We start from the raw sequence: 21,307 nt of genomic DNA, 5'->3' as shown, positions 1-21,307 counted from the left end.
GGCGTTATATATATCCTAAGTTTACGGGAGTCTAAAAAAGGAGGGTTTTAGGCAGTATATATTTATTATATTAAGATCGGCCGAGAATCGAACAAGCTAGGCCTAGGCTAGGCTACTTTACTTACCGTTTCAGCAAATGTTCAAAGAAATCAAATTCATCAGCATAGTAAATTTCTGACGTCGTTTGATTATCCTAACGACACTAGAATCATAATGTTTGATTTTCTTCTCCTCTTTTCATCAATAACCACACTGATAATAAGAATTCCTCCATTCTGAATGTTGCAGTACATATAATAAGCAATTATCCTAGGCCGGCTAGAAATTAGGCTTGGTTTGTTTTGAAATAATTCGAGCCACACAGCTGGCTAGGCCATGTCGATTCGATTAAAATCTTGGTAATCTTTACAGACCTCGCTGATGTCGGTAAAGATTACCGAGCTATTACACGGATGTTACATTTGTTTTACAAGGATGTGCATTCACACACTTGGGCAAATGTAAGAATTTGTTACATTTTGGTAGATTTTTGTACGTGTGAATCGGGTATTAGTTTATGTAGAACTACGGTAAGAGCATCTTGTGTTTATGTTTATCTTGTGATGGGATATGCCACTTATAAAAGTGATTAAGTCTGCTGTTTGGCATATCCTTGGTCATCTGCCTAAACCAATTAATTTTAAAAAACAATAACAAATACAGGAATTACAAGAGTATAGATTATTTAAAAGGAAAGATAGTTATGTGCGTTGTTAGCTCAGAAAGCCAATAACACTTAAGGGGGAATCTGGAAGTTCTACTTTGAAGTGACAAACATCTAGAAATGTAGAGGATTCAACCTAACTGATTGGAAACCAGACACTAAATTACTATAACCATAAATAATCTTACCTATCCTTTTACATATTATCTATGGTAACTATGATTATATAGACTATAATGTATATTTGTTCAGTGTTTCTTAACAGTAGTCATTGCCATATGTTTATGCTTAGTAGTAGTAGTTTGTGTGCAATTAAAAAATGAATATGTATATTATTCTGCTAATATAAGCACTACAACACATTTCATACCAAACTTGCTACACTTTTCTATCTGCTTTGTATGTTACATTTCATCACTGCACTTCAATTCACTTTATGTCTGTTGTTGCTATTCATCCATCTATGCTTAGGTTCGGGTGATGCTAGTAGCGGTACGAAACGTCCACAAACCACTCCAAGTAACCAGTCCCGTGCCTCGTCGTCCTACCAAAGTGCCGTTCCATTGTACAGTACTAAAATAACTCGGCAAAGACCGTATTCAGCCAAGACCAATCATTTTGATCAAGGTAATGATTTCTTTAGATGAAAAACTAACCCAGTACTAATACACGACATTTATACGTCAAGAAAAAAAAACCAATCTCAACAGTACTGTTATCACACACGGGAAGCATAAACCTATTTTCCACTAGGCTAATTTATTCGCGCGAATCAAAAGCGTCAGTTCCCTTTCTGAGCTCTGATTGGTTGCACATTTTTTCACTTCGCAAAAAGTAGAAGCAGTCTAAAGAGCTACTGATTTTGCTGAAGCAAAAAAACCAATGCTTTCGATTTGCACAAATAAATTCGCCTAGTGGGAAACAGGTTTAAGACAAAATGAATATTGTAAACTTTTGTGCAAGTGAATGAAGTGCTGGTTCTTGGTCATAGTTCAGGCTTAAAACAACAAATATCACCAGGACTATTAATAGCTCAGAACTTGTTTCAGTTAGAGCCAGTTTTATCCATAAGTATACATTATGCTATAGATAGATCCCCAACTCACCCACTTTCCCCAACCCTCACACGTTCCCCACCCTAGATATGCCACTGTATGCAATTGATGTTAACATGTCTGTCAAACTTTATACATATGCACTTTAATGTCAAGCACTTTGTTCCTCATGTTAAATGTATTTATTTATTTTTTTTAAATGTACTTTAATTTGTTTATTCAGTTCATTCATTTATTACACAGTTTGCATGATAAATAAGCAATTATTTATCTACTATTGGTTTTACCATAGACCTATTAATAGGTCCATGGTTTTACAATTTAGTAATTTTATCACTTGCCTCTCGAGAATCCTTTGTTACTCAAGAATGGTATAGATGCACTGTCTTTTAAAAATTATTAGTTTGGTGTCTTTATTGAAAAAAGCCCAAAACATTGTAATTTTATAATGATATATATGCATCATTGTGGAATGTTCAATTACTTAAATTACTTTAAAATGTTTTGCCACTAGAGGGTGCTTTTTTTACACAAGAAATTGTGGGCGTATTATATTCATTATTTTGTTATCAAGTACATTTGTATACTTCATGTTAATAATCCTAATTAGTGAGTGACGGATGATTGGGGCTTAAAAGTTCTTTAGTGATTGGTGAAGATATATATTATGATATGAAATAGTGACTATAATCTCATCAAATTTGTTCATTTTTATGACGAATGCTGCGGTTAATAACGGCAGGTAGTCCAACGTCCTAACAGCATTATTATGCCAACAATATCAGCGTTTTATGCATATCAGTCCAGCTGGATATCTCGTTGAGAATTTGTGCGTAGTATTGATATCGAGATCTCATTCGTTACTGTAAAAACCGCATGAGCCTCAAAATACATTAAGTCTTTCCTCCCAAACTCAATTGCAACATTTAACAAGTTGTGCAATAGATAAGAATAAAAGGCAACTCATTGCTGTTCAGAAACTTTTTACGCATAAATTTTTAAAAAATTATTATTTTCATAGTGCATTTATTTTTTTATTTTTACCATTTTAAACTGTAATAATTAACTAAGCAAAATGTATGTTCTATGTCACACATAATTTAAGGGTTTTAACCATTATGTTCTATAAAAATAAAATTTCCAAAAAAGTTCAGAGAATTTTTGAATTTGGCTCTGATCCACTTGGTCTCGAATTCGATCACACGCTAACCATTCTAGGCCGTCCATGCCTATATCCAAGCTAGCACTGTTGATGGGCTGTGAATTTGAACCACCATGTTTCATGGCTTAATATAAATTATAAATAAAAATACATAGATGCAAACCTAAAGTCTACTTCCACTAGTCCAGACACATTATTTTACCATAATCACACATATATACACAAAAATACTAATAATTCTAATTTTATATTTGTAATTGAGTACAATTTTTGAAAATTGACAATGTGTTATTCATGTACTGAAAACAAGTAGAGACCATAAAGGGTATAATTACACATGTTTTGAATTCTCATAATGCCATATTCTTGTTAGTGATTAATAATATTATTATTGTACTTTCAACCTTTGGGAATGCACTTTAAAAATTAACTTATAAATAAAGAGAAATTATGTGTGGTATATTAATATGAGACAGTGCTGGAGAGATACAAGTGACACTGACAGACAAGAATGGAGTTTAAGGATGTATTCATCTAACAATGGACTACTGTCATACATTTATTGATTGATTGATTGATTGATTGAGTGGTTAATTAATTAATTGAATGAATAATTAATTGATTGAAAAATTGGTTAACTGATCTTCTGTTTATAACTCAACCCATGTTTACAACTCAACTTTTCAGAGCAGTCTTTCATGTATATATTATTTTTAAGTGCAACCAATCTTTGTATTTTATTTTTTTTATACTGTATTATTTGTGTAGTTAATCACAAGGAATCCAGATTTATGTTCATCATTTTGTCGTCATGCTATAAAGTTTATCGTATCTTTTCTTTTCTCACCTTAATTAATACATATATGTTCGAATTTAATTTTTATAATGCATGTTTTATTTAAACATTATTATTATCATTATTATTATTATTATTATTATTATTTATTATTATTATTATTATTCATATAATTTTTGTCATTATTATTGTTACTATTTTCTTGTTATTAATATTATTTTTATCTTTGTTTATAATTATCCGAGACTTTAATGTGATCTGCTTTATATATATTGAAGGATTTTCATTTTCTAGTATTTATTACTATTAACAGGATGAATTACTCATTCAAATGTAACTGAATGAGTGTGAAAGTTTTACACACACAAAAAAAAAAAAAAAAAACACAGACCAACTCAAATTTCACAGCATTTTGATGTTTAATGCAACCTTTTGATCTTTTAATACACCCAATAAATACATAAAGTTAATTCATTACAAAACTACAATTTTACCTAATTCTATTACCTTGAAAATTACTTGCAAATTGATGTATATTCTGTTATATCATTTACTGTTGATTCTCATGCCTTTTATTCTCTTTATGTGTCTGGTGAAGGCGAACAATGCTGTTGATAGCTAACGATAAAACAGATCCGTTACTATTGTGGATTTATCAAGTTGTAATCCCTTATATTGTAAATGGATTTATCGGTTTCCTTGATGCATTTACCACCAGTCGGTGACTGACAGTTTAACACCAGTCGGTGACTGACAGTTACTGTCTTCTGTTTGGAATTCAGGTCACTAAATTTTCACCCAGGATTCATTGTCAAGTTGTAATATTGATATAGTTTAATGTATAACTGAAATTCAAAATTTATGAATTTAGTTTACAAAAACAAAGCTTTATTTTTACTAGAAATAAACATAAGTTTGTTAAAATTATACTGTAAAATATTACAATACTAAATTAATAATATTTAAAGGAAATATTATTAAATAAACACTTAACAAGTACATAAATATTAGTAAATAGATGCTTTTGTATTGTATTTTCACATCTGATGTGCCAAAATAGAATATGTATCAATGATCCTCAATGATCCTCTTAATGTTATTATATTTTTTTAATTTTCATCTTGGAATAAATGAACTAAGCAGAATTTCAGAGAGGAAATCCAGTAGTGATTGATAGAGCCAACAGGAAGAAAAATACTTCCCCTCGTAATCTCTCTGCAATAGTTGCCATGGTTAGGGAATCAATTTAATCAAAAGTTTAAGATTATCAAAACAGGGAACTTCTGTATTTTTGTGGTTTGCCACGGCTAAATCTGTTACAGGGAAATACACTGCATTCCAGAGGGAATTCAAAATTGAATGATTTCTCATTCAAAGACTGTGATTGGCTGAAAGCTGGCAACCTCTAAATATAACCTCAAAAACAAAGTGTCCTAGGAATGTGCTGTTGATGATAGTTAAAATGACTCATAAGCTAACAGTAACACTATAATTAATTGTGAGCCCATTCCTACATCTGTACCATGAAAATGTTAACATTCTGTGCTAAATATTTATGATTGGCCATTACATTTAGTCCATTCTAATGTACATTTAAATTTTTACCATTAGGATACACTGTATAATGTTGAATTTCATTCATGTTAAGCTTGGTTTCCATACAATCGCTACACTGCTGCTGCCGTGTTTTCAGTGCAATTGCTGTAATGCGTAGCAGTCCCTGAAGGCTTCTCAATTCAACCCACCAATCAGTATCACAGAAAGCTGTCGGTCGGCGATGGTGTGTAGCGATTGTATGGAAACCAAGCTACACTGGATGTATCACCACATGAGTTACTTTAATTACTTCACATATAAATTTGGTTAATTCCTCTTAGATAAATTTTAATAAAATCTTGGGCAGCATTCCAAATGTTACACTTTTCTCTTATCATTCAAGATAGTGAGACCAATTAACACCTTATCCTTACCGTACAGGCAACCAGTTATCGGTTAGCATTAATACTTAGCGTTGTTTTAACTGGTTTTGTACATTTTAAAGCAAAAAAATTGTAATTTGGTAATTGGTAATTTTTTATGCAAGTCTTCATTATAGTTGTTGAAATATAAAGAGGTCACTGAATTTATTAAATTTAGAATCTATTATTTATCAATGGATTCAAAGTTTTCATCTGTAATAAACTTTAAAGCTTATGACCACGAAAAATGTGAATTATTACAACAACTTGTATTAAAGTGGTTTAAAAATTTAGAATAAATTAAATTTTTAATTTTATTTGGATTTGATATTGGTCGTGAAACTGGTTGTGTTCAATAAAATAAGAAAAACGCTACTGATGAAGTGGTGGCGCTGTACAAATTTCAGATGTTATGTTATTACATTATTTACACTTAAGGTTTTTGTGTTTAATCACCGGTTTCTTTGATAGTCATCATCACTTCACAAATCGCGAACCACACTTTGCGACTTTTGATTGCCATGTGTTGGCAATTTCCTCAAATAACACTGGCCAATGACGGCCTCTCTGTGGTCAATATCATCATCGAGAAGACGACATAATAGTTTACGTTTGGGAGATGTTCATAGGAAGTGGGTCCTGGTCTGATAAAATCCCCATCTGTATTGAGTAGTCACATGACCAGTTATTGATGTTCGCACATCGCGGGTGGGGTTTGGTAGCATGACTCGGGTTCTGTGAGGGATAAGTTTTGAATATGATGATTGACAAGACATTAATATCGAAACCAACTCAGTGTTGAAAAATAATATTTGTACAATGAAAGATTTAAAAGAATTATTGTCTTGTAGAATAGGTTTGCTGAAGTTTTGTTTAAGACCAATACAAAATATGATACTCTACAATGCAAGATGAATAATAACCAAATAATAATGATAGTATATATAGATGACAGAGACTGTGCTCAAATATATGGACAATGATGTTATTATAATCTTACTAAATATGAAACAAAAAGTTTATCATGCTGGAAAGTATATTAGTCAAAATGTGTGCTGGATATTGTTATGTTTCATGTAATTATTGATGATTGGATTCATTTATTCAGTGTAAGCACCAAGGATAATCTCACAGAAGTCCAAAGAAAACTTATTTCTTCACTGGGGTTCTTCTGGTGGTGATTGGTTAGTACACCACCGAGAAACAATCCCCTACTCCTTCCAAAAGTGTACTGCATTCTTTAACGTGCACATGTGCTATATTGCACGAAGGTGGTATTAATATATATCCTTGATTGCACACAGGACCAGTGGCAGGTCCAAAAAGATGTTGCTCTATTGAAACCTGCATTTTAGCCCTCCTGATAAACAACAAGAAGAGCAGTAATGGGAATTGATCCGGGGACCAAGAGACCATCGCAGTTCAGCACACACAGTGGCTATACCACCAGTTTAGACGACTGAGCTAAGCTACCCTTGTTGCTTAGGTGCCCTTCAATTTATACAGTACATGAGATTTGTAGCCTTTCCCCATCTGCCAATGCCTTGTACACATGACACAAAAATAAGTTTCCTCAGTGACAGTGTTGTAAAAAGGTAATCTGTTGTGTATTTTTTGTTATGAATGATATTTGTGATTTTTACTCACTAGGGGAACACCAGAGCCAACTTAGGCCCAGCAGTGCTGTTCTGTATCGTGATGCATCGGGTGGTCAGATAGGTAGATCAAAGCTTAGTATTTGAAGGATCATCTAACACCTAACACACTAACCCTCTGGTTTTCTGGTTTGTAGTTGGTACAAGTGTCTCCTTATTAACAACTCATTGTAGTTCTTTAGAAGCATTGTTTTTCATCATCTGTTAAATTGAATTTTAACACTGTTCCTCTTTTTACTAATATCTACATTCTATTTACAGATAATATTCATCAAATTTCCTTTTTCTGACTTCATTACTGTTTATTTTGTGGTGGTGCTCAAGTGCTTTGTGAGTATAAATCCTAAAATAACATCTATGTATTATACTCATTGGTACAGTGCAAGGAGAAAGTGGGAGCATGGTATAATAGACATGAAAACTGCAACACATAATCCATGTGAACTATAATGTGGCCACCATCACATTCCTCTTTAATTTGTGGAGAGCTACACTCTTTTCTTAATATTATACCAGACAGGGATAGTACAGATTGACAAGTCCGACTTGAGACATGTAGCAAAAAAATACATACTATCAAAGTAATTGGTAATTATTTTAATTTTCTTTTAAACATAATTAAGCAAAATCACAACAACATTAGTTACTTAGAACCTTTGCCATAAAGCAAGGCAATGACTGTGTTAAAAGCAATCCCACTCTTTGCTTTGCATGTCTAATTCTATAACATAAAAAAAAATATTTTTGAAAAATATTAAAACTCAATGAAAGTCAAAGCTTGTACAGACTATGCCCCTTCAACCCTCACCAGGGCTTTCTCCCCGAGCCACAGTGGAGCCCCCAAAAATTTCCTTGCTTCTAGCCTAAATGGTCACTTCCCTCACATGGCACCCCTCCCTTCGTCAAATCATCTGGACCCCTGTCAGGCAAATCTTAGCGTCATCACCATATATGATTGACATTTCTCATGCATTATGCGTGCTTGTATGTTAATAATTCTTTAGGAATAAAAGGAAATTTGTAAATTTCGTCAACCTATCGGGTTTAATTTGTGTGTATGGATGCTGTTTTAGAATGCATTATACGGGATTTCCTCCCTGTGGCTAAAACTAGCAGGAATAAGAGACTCCAAGGCATATCTTGAATTCTCTAATTAAATGAACTTTATAATGTAGTACCATGGATGGAAGCACATGTTGTGCGGAGGGCCTAGGGTGTATTAATGTAAAGTTAGGATTCGTATTTTGAATAGTCATCGTTTAATGTAATTTCGTTGATGTTTACACCTACTTGGATTTGAAATGTTATGAACAGCGCTTGATTACCTCCATTTGACCTTACAATCAGACCACTGAGTGTTCAGCATTAGGTTTTGTATTCTCATTGGTGAGATGTTGTGAACGGGTTTTTAAATTAGAAACACATGTGACTAATGAAATCAAAGCTGAGTATGAGCTCAAGTTATTGCTTACTTTATCCAGATGTTGAAAATATGAAGCAGAAAATATGGAATTTACAACTTTTATTATATATATATATATGGTAAAGTTTTATTAAAAATTGATTTGCTTATTTATAATGACCTAATAATGTTATCAACTTCCAAATAGTTAAAAAATGAATCATTTGCATTTTACTTTATTTACATACATTTTTCTATTACAATTTTGAATTGATCAGACCAGCGAATGTAAAGCCAGTCTCAATTTTTTTATATGTTTTCAACTGATTTTTCAAAGACATTAAAAAGGTGTTTGACAAAAAACTTGGAAATGGAATAATTGAGATATAACTTTTTGAATATTTAAAAACTGGGGGAAAAGGAACATAACCATATTTTTTCCACCTTTTTAATGGTTTATGAAAGAATAATGGAATAATATTTATTAATGACAGATAAAGAAGGTTTGTTTCTGCTCACCAATTAACAGACAATGAAAAATAAAAAGGTTAACCAAGGTATCACCCATACTACTGTATGTGGAGAGCCAAGGAGGAGCAAGATTAGTTAAGAACCATGCTGTTACCAAGGTGGGTCTAGACTGTGTTCCATTCCCTAAATATTGTCTTAATCAGTGAAAACTATTAAAATAAATCAGTTTTGGCACCAATGGCGTTCCATATTGCTTATTTGCATGGCATTCCATACTATACTTTTTTGGGGGGTTTAGGTTTATACGTTTTTTTGGTGCTAATTTCCATCCAAATTCAACAACGTTAAAAAAAAAGCAGATGCTGGTGGAACTCCGAAATTGTCTAACACTAGGAAAAGTCAATAAATTAGAGACTTGTGACATTTCCAATCTATGTGAACAACTAGTGTTTACAACAAATAAATTAAACCAACATGTATTGGACACTGGATAAACATTAATGTCCTATGTGAAACATTCTGCACACCAGGGGGAGTATTTCTAGTTGAGCAGCTAATTCATTACTAAGACTAAATTCATTCCAGAAACATTCATGTCCTACCAGGTGTCCATTTATTATTCCTAAGGTGTAGAAAGACCAGCATCTTGTCCAACTACATAAGTAATGCAACTGGATTTCGAAAATCTTGACCAATAATTTGGTAACACATAGACTTAGCATTGTATCATGCGTTTAATTTTGTTTTGTACAAATATACCTGTTTGTAGCATATCATATTGAAAATTGTTACTAGCTTGCAACATTTTATATCGTGTCCCTGTTTTATAAGTCAAAGTTAGGGAAGTGGGACAGAATAGATTTTTCTATACTAAAAATAAAGAATTAAGATTTTAGATTTATTTATTGGTCAAATACAATTAATAATGTAAACATAGTTTGAACCTTTAGTTAATTATACATGCCTAACATTACATTACATTGTCTAAAATACTAATAAATCATCAAGATAATTAAAATGTAGTTAAAATTATGCTAAAGTATTTAACTCAAAACATTAAGCGGTAAAATTTATGAATGATTTATATTAATGTATATTCATTGTGTGTTTCTGCGAAACAATCTACGTACATCTTGTTTTTTTGTTCATATGTATGTCGATTCTTTCCGGTGTAACTTTATACCTTAATTATTTTGAAGTACAGTAGTTAGAGCACGTACTTTGAAGTTTACTGTGGTTGTAAATTTATTTTGTGTGGGAGTTAACAACCTAACTAACTGTACTTTCATTTGCCATCATCATATACTATTAAAAAAACATCATTTATATAGATCAACTTTCTCAAGTCGAAGCATGTAAAAATATTTTCATTTAATCTTGATAACAATCTTTATTAGCTTTAACATTGTTTGCAGTTATTTATAAAAACAATCATCCCGTTTCTATCTCTAGGTGTTGGTTGTTTACTTTGATCCTGAAGTGTTATTTTTGAGTAATTATTGTCTCTTAACCCCATTTCTGTTTTTCTAAATCTGTTTTCAATGGCTAATAAAGTTTTCTGAATTGTTTTTATAACACCAATTGTTAACAAAGTTACTCATGATTTCACAATTTCAACATTACCCTCAACAACTTCCTAAATATATTGTATCAAAATGTTTAATGAGGAAACATTGCCACTTTCCTTTTTTCTTGTACATAGATAAGCTAATACATTGTATGTTTTTTTTTTGTACAGTGATTAATCCCATAGGTGTAGAAGTTGTCTGCCTAGCACCATTACCCATATTTTGGAGTGGCCTTATGAAGTTTTCAATCATTCATTCTTGCGTTCATTTATTTGCTTATTCGTTGGTTCATTTAATTATTAATTCATCTATTTTACAGTTATCCCATCTTTCTTGTTGGATGATGAAGTTTTCAGTCATTCGTCATACGTTTATTCTATCATTCATTTAATCATTAATTCGTCTATTTTACCATTACCTTATCTTTGTAGTGGTCTTATGAAGCTTTCAGTCATTCGTCATGCATTCATTTTATCATTCATTTAATCATTAATTCGTCTATTTTACCATTACCCTATCTTTGTAGCAGTCTTTTGAAGTTTTCAGTCATTCATCATGCATTCATTTTTATGGTTCATTTAATCATCAATAGTTGGATGATGAAGTTTTCAGTCATTCGTCGTACGTTTATTCTATCATTCATTTAATCATTAATTCGTCTATTTTACCATTACCCCATCTTTGTAGTGGTCTTACGAAGCTTTCAGTCATTCATGCATTCATTCATTTCTTATTCATTAAATCATTCATTCATTCAGCTATTTTCTTTCATTATTATTTATATCTTGCATCAGGAACATCTCAAGAAATTATAAAAAATTATTGTTAATGTTTGAATTATAACAGCTGCTCGACACTTCTCGGAAGGCAGTGAACAAGCAATACAGGAGGCTCTGCAACGTTTGGCAAAACGCCAAGCAGCACGCCAGTATTCATCTGCCAATACTCAAAGCTTGTTAACACAACAGTACTCCGGGGCAAGTATCGGTCCAATGGCAGCCGACCACAGTATCAACCCATCAGCAATGTCCAAGACCGCGAGCATTCCAGTGAAGGCAGGAAGCGGCCTAAGCCGCAGTTTCAATCGGGGATACCCAAGCGATTCTATGAAAAGTCATAGTGTTACAACTATGAAGGAGAACCCTAAACGAGCTCACAATCTCAGAAAAAGTAGCTCATATGAGCATATCTCATCCGCTGCATCTTCAAATGATCAACCGTCTAACAATGAGAACTTAAATAGGACTTCTTCTACCGTGGCACTACATAAAGAACATAAACCCGCAGATGCAAAATATAATAACTTTGTTGCAGACGAAAGAACCAGTTGGCAGAATGACATTGCTGCAGCGTATAACACAGTGACAGGAGTACGTGCACAAACAAACTACCAACCATCCACCGGTAGCCAGCAGTTTCAATATGCGGTGCAGAGACACCATGAGAGACGGCCACCGGGTGGCTTGACGCTGCAACAAAAACAACAGATTTCACATGATATGCTGCAACAGAGTAAAGCAAAGCATCAAGAGAAGGTAAGAATATGCATCATTGTTCATTCTTTGAAGGAGTAACCTTTAGTTAGATGACCCCTCACCAGTATGACCGTGATTGGGCCAGGAAGCAGCCTAACCAACAGTATGATATATCTGTTCTTGTGGGTTTTGTATTCATAATACTTAATGTTTAATGACATCATATTCTCAGAAATGGTGTGAGTATTGGACAAAATATGAAGATGGATTAGTCAATGAAAGTATTTGTAACAACATTCAACAAATTTCAGAAACATTGGTATGACATAACTCATAAATCATTCCATCAGGCATACATATATAAACAATTTCATGGCTCATTCACACACCTGGGTAACGTCCACAACTTTTAAACCAAAAATGTTAATGATAAGGTAGTTTGTATGCGTCACCATGATGGTAACTAAACTAAATACGGCTTTACCCAATATTTGTAACTCATTTCAGCTGCTCGTGCCATTACTAACATTCCTAGTTGCCAACATAGAACACCCCTACTTTACTGTGTCCACTACCTTCCTATCTCATGACAAACGATCTTAAAATACCCATCACCATTCTTAAATCTTTTCATAGTCTCTCTCCAACTTATATTAGGGAAATATTTGGCCACTGTTGTAATACCAACTATATATTCCTGCACTGTATTTTTTGCAGGTCAAGCTGTGGAATGACATTCATATTTTTGACCTTCTGGAAATTACCATAATATGTAGTCTTTTAGAAGCATCCCAAATCTTACTTTTTCTCTGCTTTGTGTATACTGTTACAAACTGTACTAAATTGGATGCATTTTTTGCAGACCTTCTGGAAATTGACATGTTTAGTCTTCTCTGCTTACTATCAAACCATTACTAAATTGGATCCATTTTTTGCAGACCTTCTGGAAATTGCCATATTTAGTCTTTTTTGGAAGCATCTCAAATCTTACTTTATCTCTGCTTACTATTACAAACCATACTAAATTGTATCCAATTTTTGCAGACCTGGAAATTGCCATATTTAGTCTTCTAATAGCACCTCAATTATTACTTTTTCTCTGCTTTGTGTATACTGTTTCAAACCCTACTAAATTGGATGTATTTTTTCTACAGTTGACATTATCACATATAATACCATATTAATAATTAAATATGACCATTTATAGTACAGTGGTACTTGTCACTAAGTGCCAATAATGGTGGTATCTGCAAACAACCCAAAATACCAATTATAAAACAAAATAAAAGTGCAATTAATCATATGATATTGATGTTTTTATATATCATTCTGATCAAATAATATGCAGTCATTCTAAATCAATTAATATGCATGATCACCTTAATGATAATCTTGATAAAAATTAAGAACAAAAAGTATTATGGTATGCAATATTAGATCCACATTTAATAAAGTTTATCATAAATATGATTGTTCATGATGAAGACAAAAATTATCAAACACCAGCAAATTGTATTTGATTCCCAGTGAGGTCTTGGATACTGCGGATGTATTCCCAAAGGAAATAGTTTATGATGTCATATAAACTCCCACTGACGTGATTACGGATTAACAGGCATATGCAAATGGAAAAGCAGGCTGGTTATCTAAATTTAGAAAAACATACCTTATTTAGCTGTATTACAATAGTGCATTTTACATGATGTAACCTTTTCGAGTATTAAGTGTGAATATCTAGTCTGTGATTGGTTGATTTAGTTGCATGTCATGTGATGCATTTCAGCCAATTGAATAGGACTATAGAATATGAATGAAGAAACCTGGAAAAAATAAATTATGATCTCTGTCAACAAAATATTTCAGATGCACAATTAATATTATTAATAATAATAGTTTAGCTGCTCTCCTGGAAATCATCTGGCTATTGTATGATTTTAAATCTGTTGATGATATTGTATTATATTCACTATTGATTTTTTTTTTTTGATTTTTTGTTTGTTTGATTAATTTAACTCAAATTTATTTATCACCAATATTTTATTGCACTATAACTAACCTTTATATATCTATACATCATGCTGTGTTGTTATTTTTCCCATTTGCAATAATAAAACAACAATTTTTAACATTTGGTAATGGTTTCTGCCAGAGAAATGCCCAAAATCGTAAACTTTAAATTCTGATTTCTCAAATATTTTTATAAACAGCTGTATGTTTAAACTCCTGTAACTTCATAACGAAATGTCGGATTTAAATGATTCTTTTACCATTTTATAGCTCTTATTTTACTGCTTTTGAGAGGAGTGACTGGTTTGATTTGTCTTTGCCACAAATGATCTTTTTTTAATCCTGTTATTAATTTATCTCAAAGGAAGTAGTTTACAAACCCCCGACCTTACATTCTACTTTGATTTTAATGAAGTTTGATTTTGAATATTATAAGACTCACCTGTAATTGTATTTAACATATGTCAAAATTATTGAATTAAAACTTAGGCCAAATACTTAGACAGACTAGTTTTGTATGGTGAATTAGGAAATGGTGTGGAAACAATGATTATTTTGGGCTTATGAAGATGTTATGGTTTGTGCAGGGTTTTCTGGGTGTTTTTGAAAGCAACCACAGTATCAAGTTATCTGTGATAAATATTGGTGATTTACCTACATTTGGCCATGAATAATATCATATCATACCATATATGGAAATTTTTCACATAAAAAATGAGTGACAAACATGTTTTTTATTATTATGTCTTCAACATATAAAAGTTGAATAAAAATCGGTTATGTCTTACTTCTGTCTGCAAAGGAATGTATGATGTGCGTGCATAATGTGGAATGGTGAGGATGGTGAGGGACGGCGCTGTGCAAGATGGACGTGCGACGTTTCTCTCTCGTCGTATGTGTTTGTTTTAGCGGATATTGGCCCTTGATGGCATTTGTAGCAAATAAAGAAATTGAAATTGAAAAATTGAAATTGAAAAACAATAACACAATATGATAGACTTAGCTCTGAATGGAAACTTGGTATTTTAATGGTAATATGGTTATATTGAAGGGTTAACAAGCCTTTACATTCATGCTTTGAGATTTTGATTTATTTTACAGCCGATCAAAATCGATAGCCAGACAGGAAGTGACATCCACAATATATCATAATATCAGCAAAGTTGAACCAGCTGCTTAGAAAGCAAATTGATATATTCATTCAGAAAAAAATTACCTTAACCTCCACCGGAATTAGGCATAAAAGATCTGTTTCAAATTTTTTAATGATTTAGTGTTCTTATATTGAACTAGTTGTTGATGTTAATGAAAAAACCGATATGAGAGAAAAACAAATCTAAAATATTAATAGTCTGACATTAAGAGACAGCGATCAACAACGGAAGGGGCAGCGTACTGTAAGGATAAGGAATTGCAATTTCAAGGATAGTCATTTCCATTCAAGTTGGCAGATTGATTGAATTAATCATTAGCAGTGGCTTAACGCCTATGCGCTCTCATGTGGCGGTCCGCAGGCCCCCCCCCCGAGGGGCCCTAACTATAGGTTCCTGGATCTAGACCAAAAATGCCTTTATTGATAAATAATACCATAATGTGTTTCTGAAATCGACTGTAGAGCATATATCATATTATAATGGTTCCACCTCTCGGCCTGGAACCCCACCAAATTTGTCAAAAAAAAAAAAAAATTTAAATGGAGATAAAAAGAAAATTATATTCACAATTTGAAGTCTGTGAGTGCCATTTCCGGCCATCTAGACGTGCCATAGTAATACATCTCAGCCCCACAAAGGCAACGGCATAATGTGTGTCTGAAATAATATCATATTATATCCAGTGGCAGAATAAAGAGAGTGGGGGATGGGTGGAGAACTGCACGCCCTGGGCCCCACTAAATTTGTCAAAATATTTTTTAACTGGAGATAAAAGGAAAATTCTATTCACAATTTTGTCTGTGAAGTGCCATTTCCGGCCATCTAAAGGTACCATATACATAAATTTTCTTACCTCAGCCCCAATAATGGTGGGTCTGAGGTGGTATAGACTCTCCAGCTGTGAAAGTCCCTCCCTGGCCTCAATTTTCTAGATCCATATTACAGTATATCATTTATTTGTCGTTAAAAACATTTAGAATAACAATGCACATCTAAAATCCCACGATGAAATTGGTGACCGGAGCCCCAAAAGGCCCTCCTGTTTCAGAAATACACAGGGCCCTCGAGCCCATCGTTACGCCACTGATCATTAGTTGATAATTATATGCTGATCAATAATAAATTGATAGATTATTAATAGGCCTACCAATTTTTGGACCTGAAGATTGTCTTATTTCATTCGGTAGTATTTAGATTTTTAATGACGTCCCAGTTTTTTCTCAAGAACTGTAACAACAGCATTAAAATATAAATGTTGTTACAGTTTTTAATCAAGAATTATACAATTTGCCTTGATCAAAATTCCCAATACATTATCTCAAATGTTTTGTTTATTTATCTAACTACAACACAAAGACACAGACTTTTTTCTGAATAATTGCGGGACATTAATATTATTGCGTGGGTACATTACAATCCCACAGAACTTTTTTTTAAAACAATGATGGGATTAACAAAACATTAAAGTTTACTTTTAAACCTTATCTATTTAAATCTAATATTAATCAAATTTGATGTTGTAGCTTCATTACTTATTGTGAAAGTACAGTGTACTTTCACACTGCATGGGTCCCTTCTAAATTTCTGTCTGTTGAGTGGGTTTTTTTTTGTGGGTATGTTGTTTCCTCCTTAAATAACTGTATTCTCATTGATACCACACATCCATGTGTTTCTACTTTTCGTTCTTTAACATCTTGCATGCCAACAGTACCTACTATTATGGATAATAATTTACGATTAAATCCTTTGCGTGTTTCCCCGCATCTTTTAAGTGTCTTGGTTAAAGCCTGTGTCCTATATCATTATAGTTTCCCCCGTGGCGGTCCACAATGTGTACTAAATCAAAAGATGGATGAGCTGTGTGTTGATTGATCTTGGAATAGTGGAGACTTGAATGAAAACTAGAGAACAAATATTTGCATCTTTAACCTACCAACCTACCATTTGAATATTTCTTCAGATATTGCCATTGATTATGAACTACACTTTACAGAAATATGACACATATCAATATTGTTTCTTTTTTCAATCCATATTTTTCATTATTTTATTTGTTTCTTTTATTTTATCTGATTTTTTTTACAGGATAAAGGATTCGTAGTATTTATGTAAAAACTATTCATGATTAAACTAAGGCACTCTTTTTTTTTGCATTATTAAAATATTTATATCAGATTAATGCTGATTGTTTTTAAAACAATACATATTAACAAGGAGTTTTAAATGAGTGCTTTTATATTAGGTCAGTGACATTATTTCAATGCTTTATAATCCTTTCCTCTATCTAGGGTATTTCATAAATTCATCTGTTTCATGAAAATCTGTTTTTTACTGAAACTTCCTCACTTCATTCAATGACAATTTCGAGAATGTGCTGCAAAAAGTTTTTTAAGTTAAGATCAAAATTTTAATTGACAAATTAATAATAAGGCACATTGGAAAATTGTCAGTAGCTGGCTTCTACAGTTTAAGCACCATATTCTTCACATTTTCAAATCTTAACCCTAACCATAATCTGCCTGAGTTGGGTGTGCATGTACGTTCCCAGTCTATCCATCACTCGTGCTGAGAAGATGTGCATTAATGTCTCATTAACGATGCATGTCTTGGGCACACCTTAGCATCATGGGAATATGCTGACTGCTATGAATCACATGGCTTCCTGTCTTTGAGAATGTTGAATATTTACAGTGTAGTAAGGTCAGGAGGGTAATACATTTGAGACAATAACCACCTCCTAAAACAGGAATAGTGCCATCAAGGGGTTATATTCTTTATACCTCCTTGGTGCCACTGTTGATGGATAAGACAAATTTATTGGTTGACATAACAGTACTTCACTTTCTCCTCATTTCTACATATATTTCTCAACTCGGACTATCTGTTCATTGTAAACTGTACTCATCTTTACTGCTCTAATCTCTCACCTCCTTCCCTCCTCAATTTCCTCACCTTGCCTTTCCTCTCCTCATTTTTACTATTCCCATCTTTACACTCCCCATCTTTAAACTTCTCATATTTCCTATCCTTTTCTCTTGTCTTGTCTTCTCCCATTTCAATTTTGACTGAACTATTTGAGTTTTACTAACTTGTAAGTTCCAAGTATTTAGGGAATGTTTATGTTAATATTTACTGCATTGTGATTATATTATTGTATTTATATCAGAACTTTACTCATAATTCATTTTATGCAAGTAATTTTTTTTTTCCAGATTAATATAATCTCTCATGTCAAACAAACAAAAATTAACCAATTACACTGAATGATGACACATCAGAAAATAGTTGCACACAATTGACATATCTATAAATTCAATTTTAATTCAAAATACACAACTTTGATTTTCTGCAGATTGCCCAAGCTCACTCTAACGTTTCTGCCTTAAGAGATGCTCTTCACCGCAGTTCAGTGGCTCAAGGTCACAAGCCGAAACCCCCTCCTCAATCAGCTGGCAGCCGGAAACCCATCAGCACCCAAAGAATGGCAAGGTAAGACATTTACTTTATCATCATTCCTTTTAAGAGCATATAAATTTTAGTTTAGTGAGATCTTGTTTAAAATGCTCTATTCCTATATTTCTGGGCATGACTGGTCACTACAAACTTAATAGGTGAGTTTTGGTTGTTTAGTGTAATGAACCATTCTGGTAAAGCCTTTTCTCTTGCTTATTGTTGCCAAGGTCATAAAAAATTATAACATAAAATATATGTAAATTTCTGTGTTTGTGGGATGTGCGTATATTCCTGACCATAAATAACATAAATCTGATTGGTCAGTTGTTAAGTTTGATTGACACTCTCGGAAGTTCCAATGTCATTTGTTGGCTGTGAATTGAAAATGTTTTGAAAATTTAATAACCTAGTCATATAACTATTAGTAGAAGAGCTTGATGGAATGATGTAATTCATAATTCTGCATACAATGCAAATGTGAATAGTTTGTCATAATGATAGACTAATATAAACTTCCTTCTTAATGCATGGATGCATTATCCAAATTGTGTCTTATTGATTACTCTGCATTCCAAGATATGTAAAAAGTACACATTTAAGAACTTGTCCTATGATTAAGTCTTTGGTACCAGATTTGCCAGAATTATTTGGCAGACCGACCAGAATTCAAATATGAAAATCGTTTAAAATATAGCACAGACCTTCAAAACTGATGAGTTATGCCCCGTTTATTAATAATAATATTATAACAAATATTTATAAAGTGCCAATTCAAAATTTATCAAAGGCGCTATGTGAGGAAATAAGGCAAGGGAACATCCTGTAATATATAGGTTTTAAGATATTTGCTAAAAGAAAGCAAATTAGACGAATGGCAAACTGAATGCAGCAAGGAATTCCATGTAAAGGGGGCTTAAGCAATACCAGAGCTTAACATGGGAAGGGGGAAAACTTTCGATTTGTGCGACGACGCAACGCTAGAATGGAATCACTCATGCGTGACAGTCCTACCTGACGTCCTACATTCTCTGCATACGTAGATTTGGCTAAATTGCATTTCAGAATCTACTCGACAAGGTGAACTTAACGTTCTCGCATGCGCAGACGACTTTTAGTGATGTCATTACATTGTACGTGCAATTCAAAAGCTCCCTATGAGATGCACTGTACATTATTTTTTTTATTGTAAATATTAGTTACTTAGAAGCGCTGATTTGACATAATTCCACAATGACAGGGACTGAATTATTTTTAAAAACACCTCTGAACTCGTACCAAATATGACAAGAGTTGAGATGAAGATTATTTATGGTATTAAAAAGAAAAATGTGTTTAAAAGGTAATAATAATATAGATTCTACAGATGATATTTTGGCATTTATGGGCCATTCTTTGTCACATGTGTGACCAAAAATGTTACAAATTGTGGATGCACCTCTTCCCATTCTTAAATTCTTACAGGTATATTTATTTAAACTATATATGTCAAAATCTATAAAGTGAAAGTTTCAAATTCAAATTTCAAATTCAAATGAATTTGTCCAAAAGGAAATAACATTGAGAATAGTCATTGCTCAAAAATTACAACATCAATACTATTCATTCACTCTCATTTCATGTCATTTATGTTGTCACTTGATATAAAAATACAATATTCAAAAACCAAAAACACGAAGCAACAAAAAATTAAGAATGTTTTCAGGAGGTTAACCGGATTTCAATAGCAAAATTGATCACTTTCTATGCGGTTTTCCAACCCCATCCTACAAAATAAAATAAAAAATGTGTATATGATTGAAGTGATTGCCTTAAATAGGAAAAGATGGTGAGATATGTTTTATTAGTCCAATGAGAGAATTCCTAGAGAAATGATAATAATTATGTTTATTTCAGTTTTTGAATAAAGTTCAATGTATTGTGTGTACATGAAATTAAAATTTGTATGAAATTTGTATAATAAATTACCATGAATTTGTTCAAAAAATTAGATTTAAGATATTCAGTTATGAAATGCATTAAAATTTAGTTTCTGTACAGAGAATTCATAAAAATGAAATAAAGTCATAAATGTTTGTTGGAACTTGCATGGATTTCGCTTTAGCCTTTGAGCTATGTGTGATGTGTTGGCCTTTATCTTAGCAAATGCTTTGTACATGATCTTAATCCTCGGCTGAATTAGAGGAAGGAAAGGCTTCTTGTTTTTATACTCTGACATGTTATCGTCAGGGTGGGGACATTTTAAATACGCTCGCGGTGATTTCCTCTACAACTCTATCTTCCTTCCTTCAGAGTTATGCCCTTATGGAACTATGTATTGTTGCTTGTACCACCAGCTGTTGCCTTTAATAAATCCACTATCCATCCTTATATACACTTACCAGATTTTAGTGTTAACAAAGTGTATATTTTAACAGCTATAACTCAAATTATTAGGACATTGAGTGAGCC

At 32.7% G+C, this 21,307-nt stretch overlaps 1 protein-coding gene across 8 annotated transcripts in view; it reads left to right on the top strand.

Annotated features, from left to right (window-relative positions):
- The window catches only part of LOC117105807 (tubulin polyglutamylase TTLL5-like), a 134,444-nt gene that overhangs the window by 88,002 nt on the left and 25,135 nt on the right, over positions 1 to 21,307 (top strand). For 6 of the 8 annotated variants that reach the window (XM_033247090.1, XM_033247092.1, XM_033247091.1 and 3 more), the window contains 4 exons: positions 1,175 to 1,330; positions 7,325 to 7,393; positions 11,617 to 12,305; positions 18,759 to 18,895. In XM_033247090.1, coding sequence (XP_033102981.1) covers positions 1,175 to 1,330; positions 7,325 to 7,393; positions 11,617 to 12,305; positions 18,759 to 18,895 — 1,051 coding nt within the window. The remainder of the gene's footprint in view (positions 1 to 1,174; positions 1,331 to 7,324; positions 7,394 to 11,616; positions 12,306 to 18,758; positions 18,896 to 21,307) is intronic. The other 2 variants (XM_033247093.1, XM_033247094.1) reach the window with 2 other exon arrangements.

Source organism: Anneissia japonica, unplaced genomic scaffold (assembly GCF_011630105.1).
Source record: "Anneissia japonica isolate Jap-2015-1 unplaced genomic scaffold, ASM1163010v1 scaffold287754_len4335492_cov202, whole genome shotgun sequence".
In the NCBI taxonomy this organism is placed as follows: Eukaryota; Metazoa; Echinodermata; class Crinoidea; order Comatulida; family Comatulidae; genus Anneissia; species Anneissia japonica.
Note: the sequence above shows the minus strand (reverse complement) of the source record. Positions and strands in the feature narration are given on the sequence as shown.